Source organism: Leiobunum rupestre, chromosome 6, assembly GCF_980474605.1.
Source record: "Leiobunum rupestre chromosome 6, qqLeiRupe1.1.hap1, whole genome shotgun sequence".
Lineage (NCBI taxonomy): Eukaryota > Metazoa > Arthropoda > Arachnida > Opiliones > Sclerosomatidae > Leiobunum > Leiobunum rupestre.
The window spans coordinates 33,829,121-33,839,371 of NC_143389.1; the positions used below are offsets into that span (position 1 = coordinate 33,829,121).

The 10,251-nt window shown below is 40.0% G+C and overlaps 3 protein-coding genes across 3 annotated transcripts; 2 read left to right on the forward strand and 1 right to left on the reverse strand.

Moving 5' to 3' along the window:
- Nucleotides 1–42: 42 nt before the first annotated feature.
- Nucleotides 43–2,238, forward strand: twf (twinfilin actin binding protein). Its single transcript, XM_090179985.1, has 8 exons — nt 43–179; nt 431–508; nt 577–851; nt 923–1,027; nt 1,087–1,212; nt 1,279–1,429; nt 1,492–1,613; nt 1,670–2,238. The coding sequence occupies exons 1-8, from the start codon at nt 155–157 to the stop codon at nt 1,826–1,828; spliced, it is 1,041 nt and encodes a 346-aa protein (XP_090036111.1). The 5' UTR covers nt 43–154; the 3' UTR covers nt 1,829–2,238.
- On the reverse strand, nt 2,097–3,247 carry 140up (RPII140-upstream gene protein). Its single transcript, XM_090179986.1, has 5 exons — nt 2,945–3,247; nt 2,725–2,890; nt 2,499–2,655; nt 2,260–2,440; nt 2,097–2,199 (listed from the first exon to the last, which is right to left on the reverse strand). Exons 1-5 carry the CDS (start codon nt 3,073–3,075, stop codon nt 2,163–2,165), a joined length of 672 nt encoding a protein of 223 aa, XP_090036112.1. The 5' UTR covers nt 3,076–3,247; the 3' UTR covers nt 2,097–2,162.
- Nucleotides 3,248–5,088: 1,841 nt separating this feature from the next.
- LOC149940660 (uncharacterized) lies at nt 5,089–8,275 on the forward strand. The gene is made up of 2 exons (XM_090179343.1): nt 5,089–6,315; nt 6,395–8,275. Exons 1-2 carry the CDS (start codon nt 5,089–5,091, stop codon nt 8,273–8,275), a joined length of 3,108 nt encoding a protein of 1,035 aa, XP_090035469.1.
- The last annotated feature ends 1,976 nt before the right edge of the window (nt 8,276–10,251 follow it).

Here is a 10,251-nt window from a genome sequence, read left to right on the forward strand (position 1 = left end):
AAAATCGTGAGTCATGGCGGTCAATATATTTGTTTTGTTACTAGATGGCGGTAGTGGCCTATTTATTATTAATTTGAGACTGTACAGTCGCTGTGGGAGGAGGTGAAGAATTTTCCGGGTTGTCAGGACCATTTCGAAGTTTCGAAAAATTGTCATGTCACATCAAACAGGAATTACCCGTAAATATTTTTATTTGCTTCATTGATAATTAAATTCTATAATAAAATAATTGAAATTCTGTCATTAAGGTTTGATACCCAGATTTTCAAATAACTTAATTATGAAGATTTGGTCGATAGTAATAACAGGGTGGAGTGGGAAAATCTGTTGAATGGGGGTTTTTTGGGGGGCAGTCTTTGGTTGGGGATATGTTGTAAATGGAATTTGATGAGACTGTACTTTGGTTAAAAATAAAGAAATTTCTTTAAAGCAAATGACGAGCTTCGGAAGTTTCTCGGCTCTTGTAAAGATGGGAGAATCAGAGCATTCAAAGTTGCCATTTGTGATGGTAACAACATCTCTTTCAGTCCAAAAACAAACTAAGAACCCATTTAATTTATTTATTAAAAATTCTAGAACAATTAACCCTGGATGAGTCGGTTGAAACAGTGAGCACTTGGGAAGATGATTACGATAGTAGCCTTTTGAAGCTGGTAGAAGACAAACAACCAGCGTATCTTTTTTATCGCTTAGATAGTCAAAATGACACTGGTTATGAGTGGGTTTTCATTAGTTGGTCACCTGATAACTCTCCAGTCAGGCAGAAAATGCTTTATGCTTCCACAAAAGCAACTCTTAAGAAAGAGTTTGGCTCTCCTCAAATAAAAATGGAAATGTTTGGAGCAACTAAAGTGAATTACTATGTTTTATTTTTTACATTTAAGAAACTCCAACTAAATTGATTTTCTTTCGTTATTTTCAGCCTGAAATCAATTTAAGAGGGTTTAAAAGACATTTGAATGCTGAAAAAGATCCAGCTCCTCTAACTTTTGCTGAAGAAGAACTAAAACAAATTAAAAAGAATGAAGTATTATTATCTTCAATTATAATATATTTTTCTCTTTTAATTCAATTATGTTAATCTAGTCAGGTGTGGAAATTGGCTTTGATACGAAACATCAAACGATGCAAGGTGTAAAGTTTCCTATCTCCAAAGAAGCGGAGTCTGCTCTTGGAGATTTACGTGATAGAAAAATCAACTATATACAGCTTGTAAGCCAGATATTATAATGGTAAAAACGTTTCTTGTTTGTAGAAATTAATTGCTTTTATATTCAGAGCATCGATATTTCCAAAGAAGAAATAAATTTAGAGTCAATAGAAGCGACATCGGTGCGACAGTTGCCCCGTAGAGTTCCTAATGATCACGCAAGATATCATCTATTCCTTTTTCCGCATACTTACGAAGGAGACTCTTTTGAGAGTATAGGTAACATCCATTGCTGTGAAAACCCTTTCAATACCCTTAAAACTATTTTTTTCTGTTTAAAGTTTTTATATACAGTGTGCCTGGTTGTAATTGTCCAATAAAGGAGCGCATGCTTTATTCAACTTGTAAAAATCCGTTGCTAGACTCGATAGAGAAGATATACGGGATTGAAATTGCTAAAAAAGTAATTATTTTACCTTTAAAAGTTAGTTTTTGTACATCACAAACCTGAATTTGCAGATTGAAATTGATGAAGCCAAAGAATTAACAGAAGATTTTCTAATCGACGAAATTCATCCGAAACTTAATATCTACAAACAGAAATTTGCAAAACCGAAGGGACCAACTAATCGAGGTGCTAGGAGATTAATCAAATCTCCCAAGGACGAAGCTGTTTAGGTACAGAAAATGAGTTTTCTTTACTACTATTAGGAGAACCTAAGACAATGTGTCGAGTTTGAAAGAAATTTGTGCCTTTGCCTCAAATCGTGTCTGCTTAGGAAATGTGAATAATCATATAAGTTTTTGTCATCGAAAGAGAAGAGCTTTATTTTGGCTAAAATCCGTAAAATGGTCGAAAATATCTGGCCTTAACTGTTTTGAGCATTCGTGGATCGCAAGTTTTGATTGGTGATTTTGTTATAAGAAAAAGGCCTATTTATTACTAAAAATTATTTTTATTTAGGGGATAAATTTACACAATTTTAATAATCAATTAAACTAATAATTTACGTTATGTTTTACTTTTTTTCAAATTTTCTCTTTTTTTCCTAAAAAAAATAAAGTGATGAATTTGTTTGAAAACCAGGCTCAAATTGTAATTATCTCACTCTAAGTAATTTTTCCAATAATCGTGTTGCCAATAACGCATTTCTCGTATAGAAGTACCAGTACAATACATTGTTATACTTATTACAGTGCCTGCAACAGAACCTAGCGCTAGTCCTAGAGCTCCTCCGGCAACCATTCCTCTTAGCCCTAAATGCATTCTAAATAAAGACCCAATAACTCCTGCAAAAAATTTAAAAGTTTATAACTGGAATACAATTTGAATTATAATTTGTAATACCTCCTGCTATAAGGTGTTCTAAGAAGCCTCCATCATTTCTGTATGACGCTATTGTTGTTGACAATAAGTTATAGCCTCCTGTTAAAGCTGCAAACCGGACTCCCCATTTAAAACCTCCTTTTAAAACACCCAGGATAATTTTGTCTTGTAGTGCTCGCTGTTATAATGATAATTTACTTAAATCTTAGGTATTTTAAACTTTTAAAGGGGGCATAAACTCTAGGACCTTCGCAGTTCTGTGGTCATTGAATAAAGTTTCCTTATTTTTTCTAATGTATTCATCTTTGGCATCTTGACCATGTTTCATTCCTCCCAATGTTGCTCCAGTGAAAAAACCGATTGTAGTTGCTGTTTGTACTGTGTTCAGTTCAGGCGAAGGTTCTTCAAAATCACTGTGGTAATTTTATATGTAAGAACTTCTAATTTTCAAAACCATTTAAACTTACTTTTTCTGGAATATCATCTTTACTCTATCCCAACCAGTCTCATCATCAAAAGCTGAAATATCATCTGAATATATTTCACTTTCAATTCCAGTATTTTTGATAAATTCCCCAATTTTGTTTAAATTTTCCATTTCGTAACTACTCCTATTTGCTATAATAAATAATTCAAGATTTTATCATGGGCCTGCCTAAAAAGAATAAATAGAATAAAACCGATATGCTGGAGATGCTGAGTGTGCCCGGTAGGATGATACTTATTCTATTTATTCTAAATGCGATAATGCTCATTCTTTTTGCCTGCTAGCTACGAAATTAATCATTTAAACATGATTATGATTTTATGATTAAACTAAAACCAACTTTCAAAATGATTAAATACGTGTAATTCAAATAAAGCTAAGTAAAAGAAAATAAAATATTTATATTCGATTTCGTCGTTTATTGTTAATTTCTCTTGCAATTTACGCCGAAGCTCATAGCGGCCGCGGGTTTCCATAATGGCGAAAGATAAACCTTTCAAGACTAAAAGAAAAAAGCGAGATATATTGGAACAACCTCTCGATTGGATCCGATGTGAAACATGTGCCAGGTGGGAATTATTTGACAATTCCCCTCTCCATGATACTATTACTTTCGATGAGGTAGATGATGACACCTCGTTTGTCTGCAAACTGTGTGCCATTTCTGAAAACCATAGGCTCCTCCAAATGGAGGTGTCTTTCCTCCGCGATGAAACCACTTCTCTCGGAAAGCATGACCAAACTATTGACGACAAAGTGTCATCTCTCGAAACTCTCATGCAGACTACGTTGAGTGATATTAACCAATTTAAAAACTGTGTCCATAATCTTGAATCTGCACTGACTAAACTCGAACAGTCGCATGACGCTAAATTTGACTTGTTATCTAACCAAATCACTGTGGAAACGAATGCGTTTAAAGTCGGCCTTGATTCACGCCACAATATCCTAACTGACAAAATTGACACTCAGGCTTCGAATATTGCCTCGGATGTCTTCGCACGCCTGGATTCGGCCTTACAATCGCGTGAAGCATCCTACGTTTCTAAAATGGAAAGTCTGATTGACATCTCCAAAATAACAAATAATGTTTTTGAGAAAATTGATCCTCTTCTTCAAAAACGAGAAACGACCCACTTATCTGAAGTTAACGCTAAGGTTCAGGAGATTGTCGACAAACGTCAAGAAGACTTACGGAAAAATAATGTGCTACTACTTAAAGTCCCCGAAGATCAACAATCTTCTGATGATTGTTCAGGACGCGCTCAAGTTGCAGACTTATTACGTCAGTGCGAGCTACCCCAGCAGATCAAATACTTTCGCCTCCCACGTGACCGTCCTTCGCTCTCGGGTCATCCTAGGCCTTTCAAACTTTTATTTGACAATGGACAAAATAAATCTAAGTTCCTTCAACATATATCCTACCTTCGCCAAGATCCAACATTTGAACTACATACTCGCCCTGATCGTACAATAACCCAACAGCGCCTTTACCACTCTGCTGTAAGTGAATTACAGCGACGCCTTCAGAATGGTGAAAAAAATCTTCGCGTTTGGAATTACAAAGTTGTACCAATACCGTTAGCCTCCAAACCTCATCGAAATGCTACACCACGTCTCCCATTTCCCCCTACTCATACAACCGGAGCTATCCGCAAAGTACCTTCCCACCTAAACCATGGACACTTCAACTCTCAAAAACCTCAACAATTAGGGGTACATTCATCACCTACTCACTTTCCACCAAGTCCCCAATGGTCCCATCATGCATCGCACCATCCTCAACACCTATCGAACCTCCCACAATTCGTCATGCCTACCATTCCTCAACCACACAGTTACTGCTCAACTATTTCCCCAAACTTTGTACCCTTGGGGTATGAACAATATTCACTCCCGTCGGCATCGTCCAACTCAGGGCAACAATGCCCCCCTCAACAATACTGACAAGCATTTCCTCAAAAAACCATACCGGCGCCACATTCTTTTACTCAAACAACAATTCCTGCATCACATTCATCTACTCAAACAACCATTCCTGCACTACATTCCTTTACTCAAATAACCATTCCTGGGCCACATTCATTTACTCAAACAACCATTCTGGCGCCACATTCGTACCCGATGGGTAACCTTCCTCCTGCGCCTTTCCCTTCCTCAAACTATCTACTTTTAAACGCTCGAAGCCTCCGTACCTGTGAAAAGCGAGGTGAGCTATCATTTTTGCCAACTTTACTAAATTGCCCGGAAACTGACTGGAAATCTCTAACTAACCCTGTGGATTCGTCCAAGCACGATAATGTTCTTGTCACGGCTATTGATTCGACTCAGGATGGTTGTCTTCCTGCGGTTCCTGTAAATACTGCTAATACTCCTCAATCTTCTTGTCTGAACCCCCTTTCGGGGCTGTTTATTCCCAACTCACTGAGTGACTCTTCCCGACGTCAACCACTTTTGCTTCTGCTGACCAACCCCTGTACTCTAACCACCTACAAGACGTCGGAACTTGCCTCTATAATCTACACCAACCACGTCGATATAGTTGCTCTCACGGAAACTGGTCTCAAACCTGAGGTCTTTGATGGCGAACTGAGGCTGCCGCAGTTTACTATATTCCGCCGGGACCGCTCTGGTTCCCAAAAGGGAGGGGGTGTCGCTCTCATGTTTCCTACTTCCTGCACTGTGCTGCAGCACCATATCCTGTCACCATCTGACTCAGACACCCTCTCCTCCCAGTACGGGCTGGATTTCCTGATTGTTCAGTGTTCCGTCCCGGGACGTTCGTTCCTGTTCTGCCTTCTTTACCGGTCTCCCTCCTTTGACAACCACACTAAACTGCTAGACGTCCTACAAGCCACTCTCCGCTTCAATGCAACTCTTCGCTCGGAGTTAATACTGCTGGGGGACTTTAACTATCCCTACGTAAACTGGTCCTTAGGACGCACTGTTCCCCCAGCTGATGCCGCCACTAAGCGTTTTTTCGAAATGGTCACTGACGCCAACTTAACACAGTCCATCTACTGTCACACCCGTTTGGGATATGTCTTCCAGCGCCCTAGTACACTGGACCTTGTCTTCTCTATTGAAGAACACCTTGTCTACGATGTCAAACAGCTCCCTCCGCTGGGTAAAAGAGACCACAATGTCATTCTCTTATGCATCGCCTGCCCAACACCATCGGTGCCTCACCGCCAATGTCGTGACTTCTTCAGAGGGGACTACGACTCGTTCGGTACCTTTATCTCCCAGGTCGACTGGCGAGCTGAATTTGGCTCTGGCGATGTTGAATTCTGCTGGTCCCGTTTTTCGGCCATCCTTCATGACGGTATTCAGCGTTTTGTTCCTCTTCGGGTCATCCGTCCTCTTCGTCCGGCTCATTTCTCTGCACGCTTCCAGAAATCTTTTTTTTTAAACCACTACCTGGGCGCAGTACGTGCGTTCTAAACGCCGTGGGTACTCCCAATCTCGGGTTGAAAAGGACTACGCTGCGTACAAAAGTGCCAGGAATGCCGTAACTAATGCTAGTCGGAACTTTAAGCGCAAATTTGAAGCTGACCTCACTTCGCAAATTGCTTCCAATCCGAAGGTCTTCTACAGTCATGTTAATAGATTGCGGCTAACTAAATTCACCATTACAGCGATGAGGGCCTCTGATGGCCAACTTGTCACTGAACCTAGTTTGATGGCTACTATCCTCACTGACCATTTCATCTCTGTTTCCTCTACTGTCAATCAATCATTTTCGCCCTCTACTGTGCCTCCCACACCGGGCAGTACCCAGCCTTCTCTCGACTCCTTTTCTTGTACCGCGGCTGATGTACACAAACAACTGCTGTCGTTGAACTCTACCCAATCTGCTGGCCCCGATGGGCTACACCCGTTTCTGCTTAAACTCCTAGCCAATGCGCTCGCCTCTCCGTTATGCATCATGTACAATATGAGTTTCACTACAGGGATTGTACCCCAGCAATGGAAGAGTGCCAACATAACTCCGATTCATAAAGCTGGCTCCCGTGACAACCCTGCCAATTACCGCCCTATTGCCAACACCTGTCACGTTGCTCGAATTGGAGAACGCTTGGTTGATAAACCCATCCGTGCCTTCCTGGAGGCCACCAGTTTTCTCCATCCGTCTCAACATGGATTACGCGTCAAACATTCTTGCACCACTAATCTCTTGTCCGCCACCAACGACTGGACCACCTGGTTGGATGAGGGGAAGCCTGTCGATGTCATTTATCTAGACTTCAGAAAAGCGTTCGATACCATTCCCCATCCTGAATTGATTGCTGCTCTGCAGAAAGCCGGAATTACGGGAGCTGCTCTCACATGGCTCTCCAACTTCGTCATCGGGCGTCGGCATTCTGTTGTCCTTCAAGGGTATGCTTCACCACCACAAACTCCTCTCACAGGGGTTCCCCAGGGGAGTGTGCTTGGTCCGATCCTTTTCACCGTTTTCATCAATTCCATGCCGCAGGTGGTCCAGCACTCTCGACTCTACTTATTTGCCGACGACTCAAAATTAGCAAACCAGGTTTCCACCTCATTAGATCAACAGCGCCTCAATCAAGACCTCCAGGCTGTGGCGGCCTGGGCTAACGCTCACAAAATGGAATTTAATGTCTCTAAATGTGGAGTGAACCACCTTGGGCGTTCTAATCCCTGTGCTTCGTACTTTTTGGGTGGTTCTACTATCTCGACCAGTGATTCTCCGGTGCGCGATCTCGGAGTTTGGGTGGACTCCTCCCTCAACTTCAGTCACCACTGCACAAAAGCTGTTAAAAAGATTAATTCTATCACCGGCTTGACACGTCGCTCTTTTTATTTTCGCTCCCCACGGCTGATACGTACCCTGTACAACTCCCTTGTCTTGCCCTATATCAACTTTGGATCCGAAGTGTGGAGCCCGCCCCTTCAAGGGGACTGGGACAACCTTACAAAAGCCCACAACCGTTTTACTAAACTCACTAAGGGCCTTGAGTGCCTTCCTCCGGTTGCGCGGAATGAGGCCCTCAAGCTGGACTCCCCGCTTCTCAGACACGCGATTAATGACCTGGTGTGTATCTGGAGCATGTGGTCGGGTCAGTCTGCTCTCCAGTTGTCCACCTTCTTCAAATTAGACACTCTTCGCAAGACCAGGGGTCATGCAGCGAAAATATTCAAACCACGGGCCCGGACCAAACAACGTCAATGGCACCTTGCTTTCCGTGCTATCCAAACTTGGAACTCCCTCCCCGCAGATGTACTTTCTGCTCAATCTCGTTGGACTTTCCGCAGCCGCACTCGGGAGTTTCTCCATTCTACCGTTTAATTTTTTTTTCTTGCTTTTCCACTTGTGGGTTATATACAAGCTATTCTAGCTTCGTAACTTGTATTTTTCTTAATAATAAATAAATAAATAAATAAATAAATAAATATCTTTGTGTTTATATCGCGGTAATTAAAACTAATTTTAGAGTGCATTCTAAGGCAAGGGAAACTAGACAATTATAATGTTTTCAAACCTAATAGCAACTTAAGGGAATCTCGACTTATTTATTTTTATTTGAACCTATAAAAATAATAATAATAATTATAATAATAACTATTTTTTTTTATTCTAGAGTGTAAAAAATTTTAATGTCCACGGAACGGTTTTAAAAATAAAGCGAAATTATTCTATTTATTCTAACGCGTTTTCCGTATGCTTTTTGTCGTCAACGCGTTATTTAGCTATTGAAACTTATTCTATCACGTTTTCTATACTTTCCATTCGAATACCTGAATTATTTTTACGCCGTCACGAAGAGCGTGAAGAGGGGTATATTTCGTGGTAGTTTCGTTAATTTGCACGGACTGGTTTAAACGTTATAGCGAAATTATTCTATTTATTCTAATTCCTTTTGGGTAGGAAATATGGCGTCTCAGCGTTTTTTCGTGCTTCACATTTATTCTATCATTTTAAGCTACTTCCCTTTTGAATACCGGAATTATTTTTAGGCCGCCACGAAGACCGTGAAGAGGGGTATATTTCGTGGTAGTTTCGTTAATTTCCCTCCACCGGTTTAAACGTTATAGACAAATTATTCTATTTATTCTAATTGCTTTTTTGTAGGAAATATGGCGTCTCCGCGTATTTTCGTGTTTCAAATTTATTCTATCGCTTTTTCTCTACTTTCCATTCGAATACCTGAATTATTTTTACGCCGTCACGAAGAGCGTGAAGAGGGGTATATTTCGTGGTAGTTTCGTTAATTTGCACGGACTGGTTTTAGAAATATAGCGAAATTATTCTATTTATTCTAATTCCTTTTGGGTAGGAAATATGGCGTCTCAGCGTTTTTTCGTGCTTCACATTTATTCTATCGTTTTTAAGCTACTTCCCTTTTGAATACCGGAATTATTTTTAGGCCGCCACGAAGACCGTGAAGAGGGGTATATTTCGTGGTAGTTTCGTTAATTTGCACGAACTGGTTTTAGAATTATAGCGAAATTATTCTATTTATTCTAATTCCTTTTTTTTGACATTTGTATTCATTATTTATATGTATTTTAAAGAATACTTCGTTTTGGAAGGGATATTTATGAATACAAAATTATATTTCATAATTCTAGGTTATTTCAGAAATAGAAGGGGTAGGAATACTCACGCCAAGAAGTAGTATTACTTGCAAGTCACTGTTTATATAGTGCTTGTTAAAATAATGAAACAATTTACTTTTACGGCAGCAAGAAACTTTCCACATGGCGTTCTTTTTTAACCAGGTAACTTTATGACATATTAATAAGGCTCAGCAAAAATACATGTGACAATTTTCCATTTTTTCCACAATCACTATATATAACAATACCATGCGGGTCCTGGGTCTCGGAAATATTACTTCTTGGCGATTTCCTGGGAGGACAAGCGCCTATTAACATACTTATAGCGCCTAGATAGTTTTTATACTATTTATTATACTTTTAACCCCTCTAAAAAGGAAACGAAGCTAGTTTCAGGGTTCAGAACCTTACCATATGATGAAAGGTTAAAAAGGTTGGGTCTTCTGTCCCTTAAGGACAGACGTCTTCGCGCTGACTTAGTTGACACCTTCAAGATCATTTATGGCCTGTTACCTGTATGATGTTACTGCAGTTGACTTCTTCGGCGCAACGGATTACAGGAGTACGCCACTACTCCCGGCGATTAGATAAATATTAAAACTGGGGCTGATCTGTTGTTCATTTCAGCATTACTTACTATTAGCCTTTTTTTTTTAAATTTTATTACTGTCGCTTCATATGTAGGGTCAATCAAAATATTTTTTT

Coding starts and splice junctions, on each gene's coding strand:
- twf (XM_090179985.1), top strand. CDS start 155: ATGTCACATCAAACAGGAATTACCC. Junction 1,213..1,278: donor AAATCAACTATATACAGCTT/GTAAGCCAGATA, acceptor TTTTATATTCAG/AGCATCGATATTTCCAAAGA. Junction 1,430..1,491: donor AGACTCTTTTGAGAGTATAG/GTAACATCCATT, acceptor TTCTGTTTAAAG/TTTTTATATACAGTGTGCCT.
- 140up (XM_090179986.1), bottom strand. CDS start 3,075: ATGGAAAATTTAAACAAAATTGGGGAATTTATCAAAAATACTGGAATT. Junction 2,656..2,724: donor ATGACCACAGAACTGCGAAG/GTCCTAGAGTTT, acceptor TCATTATAACAG/CGAGCACTACAAGACAAAAT. Junction 2,441..2,498: donor AGAACACCTTATAGCAGGAG/GTATTACAAATT, acceptor AATTTTTTGCAG/GAGTTATTGGGTCTTTATTT.
- LOC149940660 (XM_090179343.1), top strand. CDS start 5,089: ATGGGTAACCTTCCTCCTGCGCCTTTCCCTTCCTCAAACTATCTACTT. Junction 6,316..6,394: donor AGCGTTTTGTTCCTCTTCGG/GTCATCCGTCCT, acceptor ACCTGGGCGCAG/TACGTGCGTTCTAAACGCCG.